General features: G+C 38.6%; 1 protein-coding gene and 1 pseudogene across 1 annotated transcript; one reads left to right on the top strand and one right to left on the bottom strand.

Moving 5' to 3' along the window:
- Positions 1-595: 595 nt before the first annotated feature.
- Positions 596-16,435, top strand: LOC119792049 (SUZ domain-containing protein 1-like). Its single transcript, XM_038298497.1, has 5 exons — positions 596-753; positions 4,708-4,873; positions 6,844-6,895; positions 13,179-13,445; positions 15,380-16,435. Exons 3-5 carry the CDS (start codon positions 6,849-6,851, stop codon positions 15,489-15,491), a joined length of 426 nt encoding a protein of 141 aa, XP_038154425.1. The 5' UTR covers positions 596-753; positions 4,708-4,873; positions 6,844-6,848; the 3' UTR covers positions 15,492-16,435.
- A 689-nt stretch (positions 16,436-17,124) lies between these two features.
- Positions 17,125-20,853, bottom strand: part of LOC119792070 — a 28,661-nt pseudogene continuing 24,932 nt past the window's right edge.

The following is a 20,853-nucleotide window of genomic DNA, read 5'->3' as shown; positions in this document are numbered from 1 at the left end:
TCTTTTTGTTTGCTGCATTTCATTCGGGGGTGTCTTCTTTTTTGTTTTTTCTGCATTTTATTTGCTTTTTGTTTGCCGCATTTAATTTGTGAGCGTGTCTTTTTTTTGTTTGCATGTTTTCTCTTTTGCTGCGCATTTGCACCTTAGGGTTTTAATAATTTCAGATGAAAACATTTAGTTTAGTATAAGTTTATGCAGGCAAAAACAACAACAACAAAAAACAACAACAACAAAGATGCCCATATTGGCAGCCATATTCTATTTTGAGGTTGGGGTTGATGATAAAAAATCTTAATCATTCCATCTTTGAACTCTAACTTTAGGGAGCGTTTGTTTTAATGTTTATTTTTTTATACCAGACATATAGGTAAATTAATTAGCAAATATACACATATATTTACAAGGTCTAGGCATTGAATTCAGAAAATTAGTGAATAGTGAGGTTGTATTTGACTTAAGTGTGATAAAACATGAGAGAATCGCGTCAGGATGACATATTTAAGGCCAATTATTGATCTTTATCATGTTTTTGACGTTAGTGAAGGGAACCCCAGCTCCTCTCATTTCACAGATCTGTGGGGAAATCCGCCATGGTGACGTCACACTTCTCAGACGTCGGACTCCCAGAACTGAGGAGGAGGAGGAGGAGGCGGTAGAGGAGCCCCGCTCAGCCAACTCCACAGCGTGTTTGAGCAAAAATGAAACATGGATGAGGAGGTCCACGAAAGTTGTGAGGAAGCTGCCCATTGTAGGGTAAATAATCCAAACAGCGGCGTGCCTTCGGTTACAGACCGCTATGCTTTTAGGAGCTCCGTACCTCGGACGGACTTCCTCGTAGAAGTAGTCAGAGCTCTACTCCGTGTCAGCGGCTCCCACGGGCCAACAATGTGGCTACAGCTAATGCTAGCTCAAAGAAACTTAGCTAGTCGAGAAGAATCGCCATTAACTTGGTTAGCTCTATATTAGACTTCATAATATTTACCGCGCTAACGTGTTTAGCTCTGTGTTTAAAATTGGGAAGATATAGGTTTTAATTGTGACCGAGCAGCTATCGCATAGAGCGAATGCTAAGGCTAATGCTAACTAACGTAACGTATATTGGCTGAAGCCAAGTTGAAATCTACAATTTAACATCTCATCTAGTCTCTCCAAGTAAACATGTGTATCTGTCATTTAATAACTTTATTTAGACCTCAGACGGCAATAAACGAATACTTTTGATCTCTCAAGAATAAAACTTTTCTTTTTTTGTTTTCTAATTTAGTTATAAAGTGTCTTCATATAAGTAAAAGTTTCCACAAAACTATTCGTTAATGTTTTATGGAGTTGGCGAAATTAAAAGGTAGAATTTGGACATGGAAAGGGTGTTGAGCAATCTTCCGGGCCATGTTGTCAACTTGAGCCCAGACTAGAAGCTCCCAGCGTTACCAAACTGCTCCTTCACCTTTTTTTACTGCACAAATTTATTCGCTCTGTGTCAAAGTATAAAAAAAATGATTGCAACCACTACCTTTAATCCTTTACAGGGAACTCAGTGAAATACTTTGAAAATCAAAATTTCATCCCAATACTGTTATTGGAATCAAGACATTATTACCTTTTGGAACAATTAAAAACATATGGATATATTTATGGCAAAAATGAATGTCAATCTAATAACAAGATACGCCAACATGTCGAATATATTAAGAAAAATAAGTGCTTCTATAAGAAATTCAGGAAAAACACTCTTGAGAGTGAAAGAAACATTTTTTTTTTTGGTACAACATAACCTTAGAAGCATTATGCTGATACTGGCACTTACATTTTTTAGTTTATAAACCTAAATATAATTGTTAACTAGGCTTATTAACTTTTTAACTTTACTTTTTAACTGTTTAATTAGCTTTTTACCTTATTTACTTCACTTAATTTACAGTAGGTAGTATGTCATTGAAGGGCTCATCTAATTGGTCAAATGCCAAAATAAGATGTGCAGCCATGAAGCAGCATCTTTGCTGAATGGTTGGATATAGATCTTGTGCTTCTAGATCTCACCGAGGGACAGTGGGGGACTCCGTTTGGAAGGAAAAAGATCAAAAATGTTAATTTGCCCTATAAAGGCCTAACATGATGAGATTAAACTGGTAAACTATGGTTATAAAAGAGTTGAACCATCAAAGAATAAACCATTTTACAACACATTTAAAACAATGATGACACATTTAAAAGTCATGATCATTAATGGTTTAACTCTTAAAAATTTTAAAATCAGGTTTATTGGGCTGATTAAATTTACATTGAATTAACTTTGAAACGGAAAAGATAGTAGTTTTTAAACATTTGATAATCGCTAGAATTAGCACACATTTTATCTTGTTAAAAAAAGGTTGACTTAAGAATTTGACTAAATCACTTAAAATGTTTTTTCTTTTTATTAAATGTTTTTCCATCTTCAGAAATATATTAAGCAACTGCTGCTAACCTTATTCCCATAACTAAATGGGTTTACAATGTATGAGCTTTGTCAGTAAGGTTATCTGTAAGGTAATCATATTATACATTTTTCTAAATAGAGTCCACCTTCTCAGAAAAAAACTGCACTGACACCATGTTGGTTAAATATATTCTGCAAGCGATGGCTGTTTATGCTCTATTTCAATTACCGTATTTTCACGACTATAAGGCGCACTTAAACGTCTTTTTTTTCCCTCAAAATGTGCGGTGCGCCCTTTGGTGCGGTGCGCCTTATGTGTGTTGTAACTGCGACTTTTGAGACCACCTCATTGAGGAGATGATGAAAGAGTGGCTGAATGTAAGGAGACCAGGTGTTTTTTTTCCACTCATCACCATCGCTGTTAATATGTGACTCCATGCGTGCCCATCTCACAGCTGATGTGAAAAACATGGGGAAACAAATTAACGCTGTGCTCGCTGTTCAACCGCTCGACATCGGTGTGATCCGGACCCAGCAGGTGCAGCAGAAGCAGCGAGTTTACATGCAAAGTCAATGGTTGACGCGCGTATAGGTGCAGCAAAAAGCGCGTTTTGAGCATCAGCCGCAGCGCCTCGGGAGCGTTTAAGTATCTGACGCACCGCCAACGCGCTGCTGCTGCTCGAGATGGAAAAATTGAAGTTTTGCTGCTGGACGCGCCGCATCAACCAATCAGAGAAGCTGATCTGGGAGCTGACAGCGAGACAGACACAGCGCTCTGATGACATTAACGCAAATGAAAAAGGCTGGAGATGATGAAAGGCAGGTGTATGTGAGGAGACCAGGTGGTTTTTTCCACGCATCACCATCGCTGCGTGCCCATCTCACAGCCGATTTTAAAAAAAAAGGTGAATCAAATGGATGCTGTGCTCGCCGTTATCCCGGGGGGTCTGACAAAGGAACTTCAACCGCTCGACACTCAGTGTGAAGCGGCCGTTCAAAGTAAGGCTGCGAGCGGCGTGGGAGCGATGTATGACAGACGGAGACCACAGTTTCAGGATAAGTGGAAGGCAGCGCCGGGCAAGTTACGCCACCGTTTGCGGATGGATTGTAGATGCTTGGACTAACGTGTCTGCTGGCTCTGTTGTTCAAGCTTTTGCAAAAGCCGGCATTATTTCTGAGGAGCTGCGCTGCACGGAAAGTGACTCTGACAGCGAAGAATGGGAAATTGGCATGTCTGATTTAGCGCAGCTGTTTAATTCAGAAACAGAGGATGATGACTTTGATGGGTTTGATTAATACTTTGTAATAAATACATGAATAAAGCACAAACATACTCAGTTTTGCTCCCGCTCTATTTTTCTACCTGAAAACTTAATTCAACAGCAGCCTCTGGGCGGGTCTCCTCCTCTTCACCGCGGCGGCTGGCAGGTGTTTTTCATCTAAATAATTTAAACTGCAGGCACCAGGATACCGGCAATAAAAGCGAACATATTCCGTCAGCAGGTTTCAGGATTTTAAGTTAATTTAGGAGTCATCACAGCTCTGTCATCTGCGATGTGTCTGTCTCACGGCCAGCTCGCAGGTTTGATTAATACTTTGTAATAAATACATGAATAAAGCACAGTCATACTCAGTTTTGGGCCCGCTGTATTTTTAAAATACGCAGTAGAGGTATTTAAAGGTAGTAGAGGACATGTACCTGTATATAAAAAATGCGCCCTATAGTCCGGTGCGCCTTATGTGTGTGTTAAATACAGAAATGGCACACATAACTGAGACTGCGCCTTTTAGTACGGTGCGCCTTATGGTCGTGAAAATACGGTATTGGTTTGGTGATGCTTGTTTGAATGATTGATAATCATGTTACTGGAAAAATATGTCGGCAGAAATGTTTTTCAAAACCAAGCTGGGCTTTGGATTTAGGCTCAAAGCAGGAAAACAATGTGATGTTCAATATTATCACAAGTTAAGACTAAAATCTCTTTTCAATAGAGATCTGAGCATTAGAGCAGGATTTTACTGTATTCCTTAAACAACAGCTTTTAATTTAGTATTTCGCTCCAGCAGAGAAGGATTTTCTTAAAGGCACATACTCCTCAGACTTGCAGATTGTTTTTGTTTTTTTTGTTTGTGTTTGGTCATTCTTAATTTGATAGCTATTGTGGATAAGTCTTCATTTTCAGATAACCTTTTTTGTTATGTTTTTTTGCAGAACTAATGACTTTGTGAACTGAAACATCAATCAGTTACATTTATGTTTAAACAGAAAAATTCATTCCTTTGTCTTTTAGAATTAGGACAACATCCAACCAAAACCGACGACTCCAGACCTGAATGATGTTCGCTGGCCCATCATCGGAGCCATTTACTGTTTGCCAAAGGTTAATCAAAATGGTCCTTAGGGAAGGGTGGCTGCTATAAAAAAACTTTAAAGAAGAAAAACAAGCAAAAAAAAAAAAAAGGTAACTATGGTTTTATTTGTTAAAAAGATTTGTGGGTTTATTCAATCAGTCATTTTATTTTGTCCAACAAAGAGTGACCGAAATAATAACCTCTATACACAAATTCTTTGGTGCTAAATATAAATGACATGTTAATATTATACAATATATTTGCACATGCATACAATACATAAATTAATTTTCTTTTAAGTCTGAACTAAAGATCAAACCACAAAGGATAAAAAAACAACAAAACTGATTAGCCTAAAATCCTGGTATTTACTGCAAATGTTTTGGGCTGATTTTTCTCCATTTATTTGATACAAATGACACAACAACAAATGTTACACAATTATCAACTCAAACAAAAACTTTAAAGCAATAGTACACCCAAAACATGATTAGCCTTCATTTTCTACTCACCCCCATGCTGAACAACACTCTGGAGTACTTTTTTGATATCTCAAATGCATCTGGAGATCTGGGAGGCTTCTTGCTGTCTGCTGACATTCAAATAATGGAGGTATACGGTGCCCGAGACAGAAAGGTCCATAAAAGTCCACATAAACGTGTCAATATTCCTCCATACTGCTCGTCCAATGTATTCCAAGTGTCCTGAGTGGGTAGCATCCAGAATTTACTCGAAACGAAGTCATTTAGAATGTTTTTAGAGCATAAACAGTAGTGTATAGGATTTCCTGAAAGCGCGTTCATGACGCTACGGAAGCCGGCAGACCAAACCAGATGAAAGTGCGCATTCAGCGTCTGCTCTGCCGATAATGCAAGCGTAGAAGAAGAAATGTGCTGTTTACCTGTGCAAAGAAAGAAACAACGAAAGAAAAATGTCTGAGGACTTCAGTGTTGAGGAAGAGCATGAGTTCTTTGCCGAGCTGAATGCGCTGGTTTGGTCTGCCGGCTTCCGTAGGCTCGTGATCGCGCATGTGCGCGCTTTCAGGAAATCCTATACACTACTGTTTATGCTCTAAAAACATTCTAAATTACTTCGTTTCGAGTAAATTCTGGATGCTACCCACTCAGGACACTTGGAATACATTGGACGAGCAGTATGGAGGAATATTGACACGTTTTTGTGGACTTTTATGGACATTTCTGTCTCGGGCACCATAGACCTCCATTATTTGAATGTCAGCAGACAGCAAGAAGCCTCCCAGATCTCCAGATGCATTTGAGATATCAAAAAAGTACTCCAGAGTGTTGTTCAGCATGGAGGTGAGTAGAAAATGAAGGCTAATCATGTTTTGGGTGTACTATTCCTTTAATAAATAAATAAAAAGAACCCTTAAAGGTATAGTGGAGAATGTTCTTTTTCTGGGTGGGTCATGCATGGGCTGCTGAGTACACTAATGAATTTTCATGGGAAAAACGCTAATATTAGCAGCTGGTGTGTTAGTTTAACTCTAGTTTTAACATCTTTAATAAAAGTGTAGTTTTGGACTTTGTCTCTGCCAGCAGTTTGGTAAAAGTAAATAAATAAATAACCTTTTAAAAACTATATTTGGTTCTAGGTTCACTGTTTAAATGATTTAAGAAAAGCCAGATTAATGTGATACATTTAGCTTTTTTGGTGTGTGTCACCAAATCCGAAGTGATTATTTGTGAACACTGCTAGAGCAAATGCTGTTTGCTCAAAGAGTTTCCACTCCGTTAACAAATAAAGGTTATAATGTCAAATGTCTTTGATACTGTGTTTGTATTCATTTTGCACATGTGTAATTGCCCAACATTAATTCTTTTTTTCTATCTTATTTATAATTTAATTACATTAAACTTTTAGCAGCACTTTGTTAGCTTACTGAACAGAGTTTATGACTTGGCAGCTGTCCCTTTGTGTATAAATAGCTTGTAACAGAATCTTGCTTTCAATCCACTCCACAGCTTAATGCCCTCTTCAGTTTTTCCTTTCTCAAATCATGTCAAAAATCAATGTTTATTCACATGAATCCCTGTTTGTCCTACTTTCCCCTCAGGAAATGGAAAAACGGTTAGAAGAAAAGCTTCGGATCAGCCCGAGAGAAAAGTAAGAACATTTGGTGCTGAAGTTAATGGCCTAAAAGAGGCAGTTGTGTTGGTTTATCCATATATATCTACCTGAACAACAGTTGAGCGTTTATACAGATTAAAGGAATAGTACACCCAAAACATGATTAGCCTTCATTTTCTACTCACCCCCATGCTGAACCCTTTTTTGATATCTCAAATGCATCTGGAGATCTGGGAGGCTTCTTGCTTTCTGCTGACATTCAAATAATGGAGGTCTATGGTGACCGAGACAGAAAGGTCCATAAAAGTCCACAAAAAACGTGTCAATATTCCTCCATACTGCTCGTCCAATGTATTCCAAGTGTCCTGAGTGGGTAGCATCCAGAATTTACTCGAAACGAAGTCATTTAGAATGTTTTTAGAGCATAAACAGTAGTGTATAGGATTTCCTGAAAGCGCGCACATGCGCGTTCACGACGCTACGGAAGCCGGCAGACCAAGCCAGATGAAAGTGCGCATTCAGCGTCTGCTCTGCCAATAATGCAAGCGTAGAAGAAGAAATGTGCTGTTTACCTGTGACAAGAAAGAAACAACGAAAGAAAAATGTCTGAGGACTTCAGTGTTGAGGAAGAGCATGAGTTCTTTGCCGAGCTGAATGCGCTGGTTTGGTCTGCCGGCTTCCGTAGCGTCGTGAGCGGGCATGTGCGCGCTTTCAGGAAATCCTATACACTACTGTTTATGCTCTAAAAACATTCTAAATGACTTCGTTTCGAGTAAATTCTGGATGCTACCCACTCAGGACACTTGGAATACATTGGAAGAGCAGTATGGAGGAATATTGACACGTTTTTTGTGGACTTTTATGGACCTTTCTTTCTCGGTCACCATAGACCTCCATTATTTGAATGTCAGCAGACAGCAAGAAGCCTCCCAGATCTCCAGATGCATTTGAGATATCAAAAAAGTACTCCAGAGTGTTGTTCAGCATGGGGGTGAGTAGAAAATGAAGGCTAATCATGTTTTGGGTGTAGTATTCCTTTAAAGGGTCATTTTTTAGCATTATGTTTATGATGTGAATTCTGTTTCATTGTTTGTGCAAAGAATCCGTTTTGTAAATGGGAATTTGAAAAATATTCACTTCTGAAATTAAACTTTGAAAAACTAAAAAAGAGTAGCTTTGCTGTTTAACTTTTTCAAAATGTTTTTTTATGTTATCCTTTTCAAAAAAGGATATATTTTTGATTTCATATTTTCAAATTAGATTTTTCTTCAAATGTATTATTTTCAGATTGAGTTTTAGAAATCGCATACTTTTAAAACTGCTATTAAATGAAAAAGAGCAGTTTGAAAAAAAATTAAATGAGAAAATATTAATATTTTCATTTCCATTTTAAAAAGAGGTATTTTTTCCAGGTTTCTGATTACAAAACGTGCGTTGTTGTATTTTTTTGTTTGTTTGTTTTTGTTTTGTTTTCCCAATTTCCATTTACAAAATATGCTCTTTGCTATTAATAATAGTGGAACAAATACCCTCTATATTCAGGTTTTCCCTGGTCATTAAAAATCATTTTTATTTTTTAAATTAAGGCCTTAATTGGCATTAAAATTCATTAAATGTTAATTATCTTAATATCAGAGATAACTGAGGCAGAACTAAGATCGGTGATTAAAAAGTTAAAAGGAGGGAAATCTCCAGGAACGGATGGGTTTACCTCCGAGCGGTACAGAGAAATGCAAGATCTATTAGTCCCTGTTTTATTAAGAGTTTTCAACAATGTTCTGGAAAAGAAAATAATTCCTCCTTCATGGAGAGATGCAATTATTTCATTAATCCCCAAGGAGGGAAAGGATAAGTTGGACTGCAGAAACTACCGCCCGATAAGCCTGCTTAATATTGATTATAAATTATTTACTACCATAATTGCACAGAGATTAGAAAACATCTTACCAGTGATAATTCATAAGGACCTAATAGGCTTTATCAAGCAGAGACAGACACAGGACAACATCAGAAAAACTTTGCACATCTTAAACCATGTAATTCAACAAAAAATAGAGACCCTTGTACTGAGTCTGGACGCAGAGAAGGCTTTTGACTCGGTAAGATGGTCCTTTCTCTACAAAGTTATGTCCAGATTTGGGTTTCACCAGAACATAATTGATGTCATTTCAGCCCTATACAATAAACCATCGGCTAGGATAAAAATGAATGGAGACCTATCTGACCCCTTTGTTTTGGAAAGGGGTACGAGGCAGGGATGCTGTGTTTCGCCGCTTCTCTTCGCCCTCTTTATAGAGCCGTTAAGTCAATGGATAAGACAGAGAACAGACATAGCTGGAGTTCGCATGGCATCTGGAGAACAGAAGCTTTCATTGTTTGCAGATGATTTGTTGCTAACCATAACAAATCCATCTCAAACTCTACCTGTACTTATGGGAGCAGTGGAGGAATATGGCTCGCTCTCGGGTTACAAGATAAATGTTACCAAGACTCAGGCTCTAACAATAAATTATAACCCACAGAACAATATTAGAAAACTGTACAATTGGAACTGGGAGGCAGATTCCATAAAATATTTAGGGGTCACATTGCCCAAGGACTTTTCTAAGATTTTGATGCCAACTATGGGCCCCTAATCTCAAACCTGAAGTCAGACATACAGAGATGGAACCTGACCCCTTTTTCAAATTTATACTCCAGAGTGGAATTGGTCAGAATGAACATTCTCCCACGCTTCCTTTATCTATTTCAATGTTTACCTATCCAGATATCAGAAAGACGTTTTATAGAATGGGAAAGAATGATATCTCAGTATATTTGGCAGGGGAAAAAGGCAAGAGTGAGGTATAGGACGCTGCAATTAAAGAAAGAGAAAGGTGGACTGGGTCTTCCCAATTTGCAAGTTTATTACCTTGCAGCTCAGTTAAGACCATTGTTCTGTCTATGCTCTCCATCATACGATGCAAGGTGGAAAGATATGGAAGGTAGAACAGTGGAGGGAATACCCCTAATATCAGTATTAATGGATACGGAATTACAAGATGGGCTGAATATACCACATGGTTGAATGCTACACACAATGCTGGATTCCTGGAGAAAGGTGATTAAAATCTGTAAATTGAGCAACCAGATAAAAATACTCAGATGGTGTGCCTTTGACTCTGCTTTTAAACCGAATAAGATGGATGGGAGATTTAGAGGATGGATCCAAAAAGGAATAACCACCTACTATACATTTACCAAAAAGGGGGTATTTCAGAGTTTTGAGGAGCTTCAGAGATCTAATGGGTTAGAGAGGGGCGACTTCTTCAGATATTTACAAGTGAGGGCCTATTTCAATCAAAACATACGTAATGATTGGGAAACAGCCAAATCAAAATTGGTTGATGTGTTTTTGTCTTTGTTGAAGTCAGGTTCATGCAAGAAACTTGTTTCCATACTTTACAATGCTATTCTATCTTCTAAACAAGGCGATACGAATTATATAAGGAACAGATGGGAAAAAGAAGGAAACATATCTATCTCAACCGAAGTCTGGGAACAGATTAATAAATTACACTGGATGACTTCAAGCTCCAACACATGGAGACTGTTCTGTTGGAAAAACTCTGTTCGATATTTTGTAACTCCAGCTCAGAAAAAAACATCATGGCAGCGGAGATGCCTGTTGGAGACTCTGTGGAAAAAACGGAGCAAATCACCACCACATCTTCTGGGGATGTCCGGTGATTAAAGATTTTTGGGAGCAAACGTGTACCCACATAAACAACATCTTCACTAAAAATCTCCCGTGTAAATGTGAAATTCTGTACTTAGGAAACATTCCATCTGACAACTGGACTCTGGAAGATAAAAAACTGCTGTTAATGCTGCTGGCTGCAAGTAAAAAGACAATCACCAGAAAATGGTTAAAACCTCAAGCACCTACAGTTGAGGACTGGTTTGGCATAGTGCAGGACATTTACATGCTGGAGAAGCTAACTTTCTCTGTCCAAGGACGTAGAGATTCTTTTTTCAGGATTTGGTCTAAGTGGACAAACTATGTAAAACCAGTAATCCCTGTGATCTAAACTTGTCTTACCACATGCAAATACTGTTGTGCTGTGTATTGTTCCCTTTTGGCAGGCTTATGTCCTGAATTGTGCTTTTCCTCAAAAATAAGGAAAATCTGAATCGGACCTCATGTTCCCACCCGCTCGCTTTTTTTAAGTTATAGATGTTTGGTTATCATACAAAAACTCTGGATCGGCTTATGTTGTTCTTTTCCATATTTCCACCGTGGTGGAAGGTTGAATGTACAAAGTAATTGTAACCTGCCTTTCCAAATAAAAATTTCAATATAAAAAAAAAAAATGTTAATTATCATGGTATTTAAAATGCTTTATTTGAAAAAACAAATACATTTATAAGAACAGTTTAATCAGATATAATTGGTTCTGCGTGTTTGCGCAAAAGTGCTTCCGGTTGATCGTAAAGCCGTATGTTCCGAAAAGAAGCTCAAGGCGGAAAAAAGCTAGAGAATGGGAAAGGGGCAAATTTCAACAGCAGAGGCTGGAAAACGAGGAATTTGGGACCTGGATGCAGCCTGTCGATGGTAAAGATGACGGAGGATTTTGCTGTGATATATATATACACTCACCGGCCACTTTATTAGGTACACCTGTCCAACTGCTCGTTAACACTTAATTTCTAAGCAGCCAATCACATGGCTGCAACTCAGTGCATTTAGGCATGTAGACATGGTCAAGACAATCTCCTGCAGTTCAAACCAAGCATCAGTATGGTGAAGAAAGGTGATTTGAGTGACTTTGAACGTGGCATGATTGTTGGTGCCAGAAGGGCTGGTCTGAGTATTTCAGAAACTGCTGATCTACTGGGATTTTCACGCACAACCATCTCTAGGGTTTACAGAGAATGGTCCGAAAAAGAAAAAACATCCAGTGAGCGGCAGTTCTGTGGGCGGAAATGCCTGGTTGATGCCAGAGGTCAGAGGAGAATGGCCAGACTGGTTGGAGCTGATAGAAGGGCAACAGTGACTCAAATAACCACCCGTTACAACCAAGGTGGGCAGAAGAGCATCTCTGAACGCACAGTACGTCGAACTTTGAGGCAGATGGGCTACAGCAGCAGAAGACCACACCGGGTGCCACTCCTTTCAGCTAAGAACAGGAAACTGAGGCTACAATTTGCACAAGCTCATCGAAATTGGACAATAGAAGATTGGAAAAACGTTGCCTGGTCTGATGAGTCTCGATTTCTGCTGCAACATTCGGATGGTAGGGTCAGAATTTGACGTCTACAACATGAAAGCATGGATCCATCCTCCCTTGTATCAACGGTTCAGGCTGGTGGTGGTGTCATGGTGTGGGGAATATTTTCTTGGCACTCTTTGGGCCCCTTGGTACCAATTGAGCATCGTTGCAACGCCACAGCCTACCTGAGTATTGTTGCTGACCATGTCCATCCCTTTATGACCACAATGTACCCAACTTCTGATGGCTACTTTCAGCAGGATAATGCGCCATGTCATAAAGCTGGAATCATCCCAGACTGGTTTCTTGAACATGACAATGAGTTCACTGTACTCAAATGGCCTCCACAGTCACCAGATCTCAATCCAATAGAGCATCTTTGGGATGTGGTGGAACGGGAGATTCGCATCATGGATGTGCAGCCGACAAATCTGCGGCAACTGTGTGATGCCATCATGTCAATATGGACCAAACTCCCTGAGGAATGCTTCCAGCACCTTGTTGAATCTATGCCACCAAGAATTGAGGCAGTTCTGAAGGCAAAAGGGGGTCCAACCCGTTACTAGCATGGGGTACCTAATAAAGTGGCCGGTGAGTGTATATATATATAATGAGAGTCATGTGTTCTTTTTATTGGCATCACAGTTATTTCTAAGAGCATTAAAAAGCATTAAATTAGAGTTCCTCATTCCTGTATAAACCCTGATACGTGTGAAATCTAGACCAGTTTGAAAACAGAAACATTGCAGGTGTTGGAATATTTAAAACTCAGACAAGGTTCCTTTTGATTATGGCCTAATTGTCTACTTAATGTTTGGAAAAAAAGGGGTTTTAATCATATCTGTTTTTGTCATCTACTCATCTGGAGCAAAACAACTGTTTAAAAATAAATTTGCTCTGAAACATTATGAAAGTGATCAATGTCTTAATTGGATCTTGTTAGTTTTCACTCTAACAAAAACTGGCTTAACATGTCACAGGAGGCTAATAAGTAATTAAGTCAAATATGGTTGTTGCTTTGGAGCTAAAATGATCTTAATTTGGGCATTTCCTTTTTCTTTCTTCAGGGATTCTACTAATTCTTCCAGATCTCCATTAAAGACAACCATGGTGATTCAGGACAGCTCTTTACCAACAGCACCCTCGCCTCAGATCCGAATCTTGAAGCGACCAGCAAGTAACGGGTCATTGGCCTCCTCCATGAATCCAAACAGGCCTACTCCTCAAGTCAAGTCCCTGGCCCAGCGGGAAGCAGAGTACGCAGAGGCCAGGAAACGAATTCTGGGTAGCGCCTGCCCAGAGGAGACTCCTCAGGAAAAGCCCAACACTGACAGGTAACAATGACAAACACTGAGGCTTTAGATTTTTGTCTGGTGGAAACAGAGGCGCATCTAGAAGGTGCAGATCATCTGAACTCCAGGAGATCCTGGAATTGAAGACCCCCTACTTCAGAGCACCGAAAAGCTTTTTTGTGCTGCATCCAGGGAAGATGGATAGTCCTAGGATATTTCTTAAACTCTCATGATGATTTTTTTATTTTACCAGCAATTTTCAGAAAAACTTCCTGTGATATTTAGTTTCACACCTAACATTTCATTCCTCTAGCATTGACACAGCTTTTACTTTTAATAACCTTCAATCATTTGCGCTGATAAAAAAAAAACCTAGAATGCAAAACATAGAGTGCATTAATATCAAACCATTCATTAGTAGAAAGAAAGTTTAAAAAAAAGTTCAAGAAGTATAATCATATATAATCATCCTGCAGGTGTATAGATTTATTTTCTTTAGTTTTGGTTTCGTTAGAGGCATTATGTTTGTGTACAGCCAGCGTGTGTGTGTGTGTGTGTGCGTGCGCGCCCTCTAGTGGAAGGCAGAGGATTTTCAGATGATTAACATTTTTTTTTTTTGAACAAAATGTATACAAAATCTCGATGAGGTACAAGAACAATACAACATAGGTAGAAAAAGTAAAACAAAAAAACAAGGGGCTAAGACTGAAAACAAGCACATAAAACAGTAAGGCAATTGAATAATAATAGAGCAGGGATTTAAAACAAAAGAAAACTTGAGATACTGGCAGTTACTTTTCTTGCAGAAACAGATTTCAAAAGTTTCAGTGAGGTGAAATAAAGTTTAAATTCGTTAAGAAAAAAATCAAAACAAGGAGTAGAACCTCTCCATTTACAGCAGTGTATGTGATATTTCACAAGTAAAAAGATAATATTAATCATGTCAGATATTTTACAATCAAGGCCATCAATATAATATAAAATGTGGGTGATGGTTATCTCAGGAATGTCATCAATTTTAAGGGATAACCAATTTTTAACGTCGCTCCATAGTTTAAAAGAAAAGGGACAGGAAAAAAAAAGATGATTAAGGGATTCTTCTGGACCATCAAAAAAGGCACAACATGCTGAATCAAATTTAAATCTTTTGTGCAAAAATTCAGCCACTGGGTAAAAATTGTGAGAAATTTTGAAATGAGTTTCTTTAACCTTTGGTGAAATTGGCCATTTTACGTACTTGGAGAACGCATTCTCAATTATAGACAGATTGGTTGTTATCAAGATATTATTATTGTAATCATTAAATAATTTAGATTTGAAGGCAGTCACAAGCAGAACATTGTTGCACTTTGAATCGGTCACACTATATTCTCCAATTTTTAATTTGGGTAAAGATGAAGTGACATTTGAGTATCGTAAAGTGTTTTGGATGAGATGGATCAGAGCTACAGGGATAGCTCTATATACTTTTAAATATTCATTACAAGAACAGTTCAGATCAAATTTGTTAGTGAAATCACTATGATTTAACAACATACCATTACTATCCAATAAATGATTAACCATTTTAGGATAAGTCGTTTACAAGTTTGGTGGTGGTGTTTTACATGAAACTGCCTGATGATTGAAACACTTGTATCACTGCATCCCATGGTGCATATTAATGCAAAAGGGCCCTAAAAATTCACACACACCATATATATATATATATATATATATATATATATATATATATATATATATATATATATATATCAATTGCACATTGGACAAAAAAGTCAAATGAGCTAAGGAATAACTGATTAAATACATTTGAAGGTTGAAGGTCTGGAGTAGCTATCACTCCTGCAGAGTGAGATCTAAAGCAAGATTTAAGGGATTCTGCATTTATCTGGAAGCATACAGAATAGTATACTGTTATATCTGGGAGGAAATAATTATTTGTAATTGAGTGCTGTTTTCCTTTTTGCTCCCAGGCCAGCGCGCAATAACTCCACAATGCCTTCAGAGGACACCAGATCTAACAATCACACTGTCCGGCAGCCCGCCGGCCCGGATGGCACCCAGGGGTTCCGACAGCACAGATAAGCGGGCCTCTGGGACGACCCAGCCATGGAGGGGAGAAAGGGATAAAGAGCTGCCTGAGATCAAACACATACTGTATTCTTAAAAGGTCCTTCCCTTAGTTCCCTCATATCAGCAGTCTGTGAGAAAGTCAGGGAACGAGGAACTCCAGGAGGAAGCCAAACTTAAAGGAGCTCTCGCCTCTCTCCCCTGTTCATGTTCATTTGGCACTGTGATTATGGACATATTCTGGATTCACTGTGATCATCCCCCTTTAAGAGACGCCCCTCAGCCTCCATCTTTTTTTTTTTTTTTTTATTGCTTTTAGTTCTGTCTGCCTAGGAATGTAGGAAGAGCAAACAAAGACTTGAACAGTTCAAAGATGAGGTGAAATAAGGGGTCCTAAAACTAGATCAGCTGGTTCATGTACAGCAGCTTCATCCCAGCAATAACACCAGCTTTCACTTTTCATCAATTTCTTTTAATCACTTGTCTTTACTGAAGGGATGCACTGATAGCTTTTAAATAAGGATCAGTTCTTACACACCACTAACTCTGCTTATTGGAATAGTGGAAATGAGAATCACTTTTCTCTGCGTTCTGGTCTGGAGGTAGAACGGTAGCTTAAATAAGCGCTCCTGCCTGCAGCCGGTTGTCTATTAAATATACGTTCAATGTGGAAAACTGTTAAAAGTATCAGTGCATACCTTAATATAGAAACTGCCTTTTGTTTTTAAAATCGGAGGTCAGGGGTTGTGTGTGTGTCAAGCATATATCTGACAAGTTTTGTTTACTTTTTTTTAAGCTTTTAGCTGTCTGTCTTTGACAGTTGCATAATTTCTATTTAAGAGTAAATAAGAATGAACAGGAGAAAATGGATTTAAGTCAGGTTTCAAGTAGCTTTTCTGCCCTTTTATTTGAAACGGCAGCAGTATAAGAGCAGTATTTTAGATAAACCAAAAGCCCATGAGGGGCTTCATTTTTATGATTTTACAAAATGGTTTTGGCAGGAATTACAAAAGAATAAATGCTATTGTGTTTCTTCCCATCCTCTTCTGAAGTAAAAATAATGAACTCAGGTCCATGTGAATGAAATGAACGAAGATTGTATTTTTCCAGCGGGTTTGTTTTCTCAGACTATGAGTATTTAACTAGCGGTTCGCACTTAAAAATGGTGCTCTGTTGAGCTAAATGTAATGCAAAGGAGGTTGCTGTCTCAATGTTAAGTCGTTGCTTGTCCTTAAATGAAATAGTTTGCGTCCCAATGTCAGAACTGTAACTTCCCTCTCAGTATGATTGCTCAGTAACTGCTGATCCGGAGCGGAGCGGCAGGTTATGAACTGGAGAACTCGACCGCGTGGCTTTCCCGGACCGTTGTGCCCAGTTAATGTTTCTCACCTTTTAATTGTTCAGAGGAGATCTCAAAGCCATACTTGGTGTAAGATCATGATCACACAAAGACTTTTGTGGTAATGGGTTAACTTCAGCTTGTGCCTCCTGTATCACATCTTTACTTCCTGGTTGTTGATTTCTATTCTTTTTGGTTTTTAAATAATGAAAATATTTAAAGGGGGGAATTATCAATATTATTGAAGAGATTTTAGTTGAGGAAATCTTAGTGGCAGAGAAAGAACAGAAAATACAAACTACCTGTAAATACTGATATAATAAATTGATTTACTAAAAATCCCATACTGTGTGCTTACTTTTTTATAGTTTCAATCCCCTGGCTGGTATAAAAATTCACTCACTTCTAGGTATGTAGAACATAAAATCCCTTTAAAGGTTTGTTACCCAATATACACAAATATGACGTCTTGTTTTAACTGCAGGCACTTGATATTCTCCTATATAAGGAAAACCAGCAATAGAAATAATCTTTTTACTTTCTCATATAAATAAACTCCATACAAAATAAATTTATAACTAAATAGAATTACATGTTTTAAGTAAAAGTATCTTGTGATCAATGATTAAATAAAACAAATATATACATATAAGAAGGCAGAAGTAATTCTACCCTAAAATCTTACATCTCACATACCAACACAATCTTCAACCTGTAGTGTGCTGTATCTAAAATATTGCTTTTCAGAGGATCAGTGCAAACTCTTAGAAAATATCAGTTTTAAAATGTTTTGTAAAAAAAAGATTCTTAACATTTATACAATTATGTGTGTAAAAATTATCACAGGGTGGCGTGACTACACAGTCGGCAACCGGGTGGTTTAGATGTGACAGTAAAAGCTCAGTGAGTCTAAAGGAATTTTAGCTGAGTGAGATGAGGACCCCTCGTCTGAGGGGTTAAGAGTTTGATCCAGTGGCGGCCATGTTGTACAGCGAGACAGAGCAACCCTCAGACGCTTGTACTGCTTCTTGGATGGACGATTCCTCGTAGCAGACGTAGAAAGTTCAGCATGCCGCAATCAATCAGCATCTGCAAAAAAAAAAAAAAAAAAAAACGTTTTTGATGTGTGAAACACTTAGAGGATGACATTTGAAATAAGTTTCCTTTCGGAAAGTACTCTACTTTTGATAATTAGATTTTTTTTTATTAAACATGTCAGATACGAATAAGCAACATTAAGCCAATCAATAGCTCTACAAATATGAATAATAATGAAATACACCCAGGCAGTCTACACACACATTTTTTTGAATACCAAAAAAACGGCAAAATTATTGCAAAGGCAAAATGTGACAAGCATGACTTAAAAGTGAGGAAAATAAGTATTGGAACACCCTGCTATTTTGCAAGTTCTCCTACTTAGAAATCATGGAGGGGTCTGAAATTGTGATCATAGCTGCAAACTTAAGTCAGGCCTTGACATGTGCTGGTTTAATTGGGAACCTTGCTTAAAAAAGCTAGACGGGTGTTCAAATACTTATTTTCCTCACTGTAACATTCATCTTTCTATCATCAGGAGTTTTGTAAAAAGAGAAGCAAAGGAACATTTTGGTTTAGTTTTTCTGATGTAAATAATCATCTTTTGCAGAAAATGACAGAAACATCTTGCTTCAAACACTGTGAGACTAAGCTTCTGCTATAAGCACAGTATGTTCTGGGCCTTATTTTAGACATGGTCGTTATTTTTCCCCAGGTAAACAATCTGAAAACTGAATGTACCCTCCCACTTATGCTCTAATTTATTGAACATCAAACCTTTTCATAAACTTCAACTCTGTTAGGTTTAACATAGTATATCTGTACATATTTTTAACGAATTACCCAATATAATGCAGGTAGCAGTTGAATGTTATAACTCACCTCGGTAAGGATGCAAATTAGAAAGTTGACTACAGCTACGCCAATCAGCAGGAGTCTAAAGGTCAGATCAGGGAAGTCATACAGTTGAAGTATCTGACTAAACCAAGGAGCCGGATGAACCACGAGCCACACCATCACAGCCGACTGGATCAGCAGCAGGCAGACAAACTTCCCTGGACAGATTGTAAAATGATGTCATAAAATGCTTAAAGTTTTATGATTTAGGTTTTACAAAAGATTTCAGTTAACAGCAGTGATGATAGGGCACTGCAGATTTACACATAAAGTCGATTTATCGAATGACTCAGTTATGGTAGAGAGGTTTTTTGTGGGGGTAGCCTTAAGTAACCACTGCTGCAAAGAAAATGTACTGAAAACCAGATAAATCAAACACGCTGTTGTTCTCCATGTTGGGCAGGTTATCTATTCCAAACACTGTTGAATTAAGTGGAATATACCTAGGAAATATATATACACAAGTGTATAAAGTCATGAGATTTGCCAAAATGGAAAATTCAAAACCAGAGTTTTTATTCACTTTACTCACCATCCCTGTGAGGTGGTAATAAAAAATGCACCCAACTGGCCCAGTACGATCATGCAAGTGTGAATGAAGAGGCTGCCAAACACAGGCAGGGCCAGCACAGTGGCTGGAGTTCTGCTGGACTGCAGCTCCTCACTGGGTCCTCCTCCTCCCATCGCCATGGCTAACGGGGTGACCAGAACCAAGTCAAAGAACAGGAACTGAAAGTCACCCAAAGTTGTCTTTACCTGGTGACAGACATCAAAACAATCAGAAAAAAAAGTTTTAATATGTTTTAAAGGAGTGTAGTTACAGCTGCAATTAAATAGGTATAGACAGGAACAGCAGTTTGAATGGGTAATAACATCTTAGACCTTTTTAAATGACGAAAAGCAATGATAAGATCTGAACCTATCTGGTGCTTTTGTAGTCGTATGGACCTTTTTTTTTTTTTATAAACTGTGCTGTCTGGCGATGTGGCAATAAGAATAATTGTCTTGATGCCAAAAAGAGCCCAACAGATTTTACTTTCACAAGTAAAGCAGTACGGCTATCGCCATAGTGTTCCGCTTGATTAATGCATATAAATAGCTTTATTATAATTCATGCAGGCAGTTTTAAAAAAAGGAGAAAAGATGAAAGAAAGAGGAGATAAAAGGGGAGATAACGATAAAGTATCTTCAGTCTGCTTCATTATCTGCAAAGAGATGTAAAAAGAGCAGCACAACCAACGGACATGGTACAAGACATACAATAAAGTAACACCTTGATATTATCGATGAAGTATAAGTAGTATTATTTAATCTGACATGTACATTGTGGTAGCTGAAGATAAGAATATGGGCTTTCTGTATGGAAGTGAATCTCTAAGTACCTGGAGCTTAACACCTGTAGATGTTTATGAGAGTGCACTTGTGCATGCAAGGTTTATCCAAAGGGAAAATGCTCAATAGTAGTTGTGAAGAGTCAAAGACGTGCCCCCCCAGAGCATTGAGGCCAGCGCCGGAGGACCCAAAGCCCCAGACGTCCAATAGGATCCCAAGAGCAAAGGCGGCCTGGAGGGGCCAACCCAGGAAATCCGACCCCCCAACAAGGGGAGGTGGAGAGACGGCCCCGAGGAAATCCCCCAGCCATTGCAATACCAGAGCCGCCAGGAGCCGCGGGGACAGGTCTGCCCTGCCACCCCGGCAGAAGCCCCGACTGGGCCCCGGGGGACTAGGCCCCGCGAAGCAGCTGCCAGGAATAAGCCATATGGACCATCAAAAGCGTTACGACTTCAGTCACTTGGCATGCTGTATATAGCCAACAATGTGTGGTAAGTAGTGCCAGGATCAGAGGTACATGAACATGTGAGAAGTGATGAAGCTGGGATGGAACCCACAACTTTAAGAATGCAGAATGAGTAGTACCATTCAGTCATAGACATAATAAAAAAATTTTAAACTAAAACCTCAAATTTCCTATCAGAATCTTAGATTTCTGGGGGGGGTTTTAACTCAAGACTTCAGTGGATGCTTCAGTGCGAAAAAGTCGCCAACTTTCTGCAGAGTCAATCTCTACACATCTCCTAACTTCATATGACCATCAGATTGGCT

The sequence above is a fragment of the Cyprinodon tularosa genome, unplaced genomic scaffold, assembly GCF_016077235.1.
Source record: "Cyprinodon tularosa strain WSP-4 unplaced genomic scaffold, ASM1607723v1 ctg409, whole genome shotgun sequence".
NCBI classification, from domain to species: Eukaryota; Metazoa; Chordata; class Actinopteri; order Cyprinodontiformes; family Cyprinodontidae; genus Cyprinodon; species Cyprinodon tularosa.
This window is presented reverse-complemented; position numbering and strand designations above follow the sequence as displayed.

Bases quoted from the DNA above. Each gene is read 5' to 3' on its own strand.
- LOC119792049 (XM_038298497.1), top strand. From the start codon at position 6,849: ATGGAAAAACGGTTAGAAGAAAAGCTTCGGATCAGCCCGAGAGAAAA. The intron at 6,896-13,178 runs GTAAGAACATTT...TTCTTTCTTCAG, and splicing joins CGGATCAGCCCGAGAGAAAA to GGATTCTACTAATTCTTCCA. The intron at 13,446-15,379 runs GTAACAATGACA...TTTTGCTCCCAG, and splicing joins GAAAAGCCCAACACTGACAG to GCCAGCGCGCAATAACTCCA.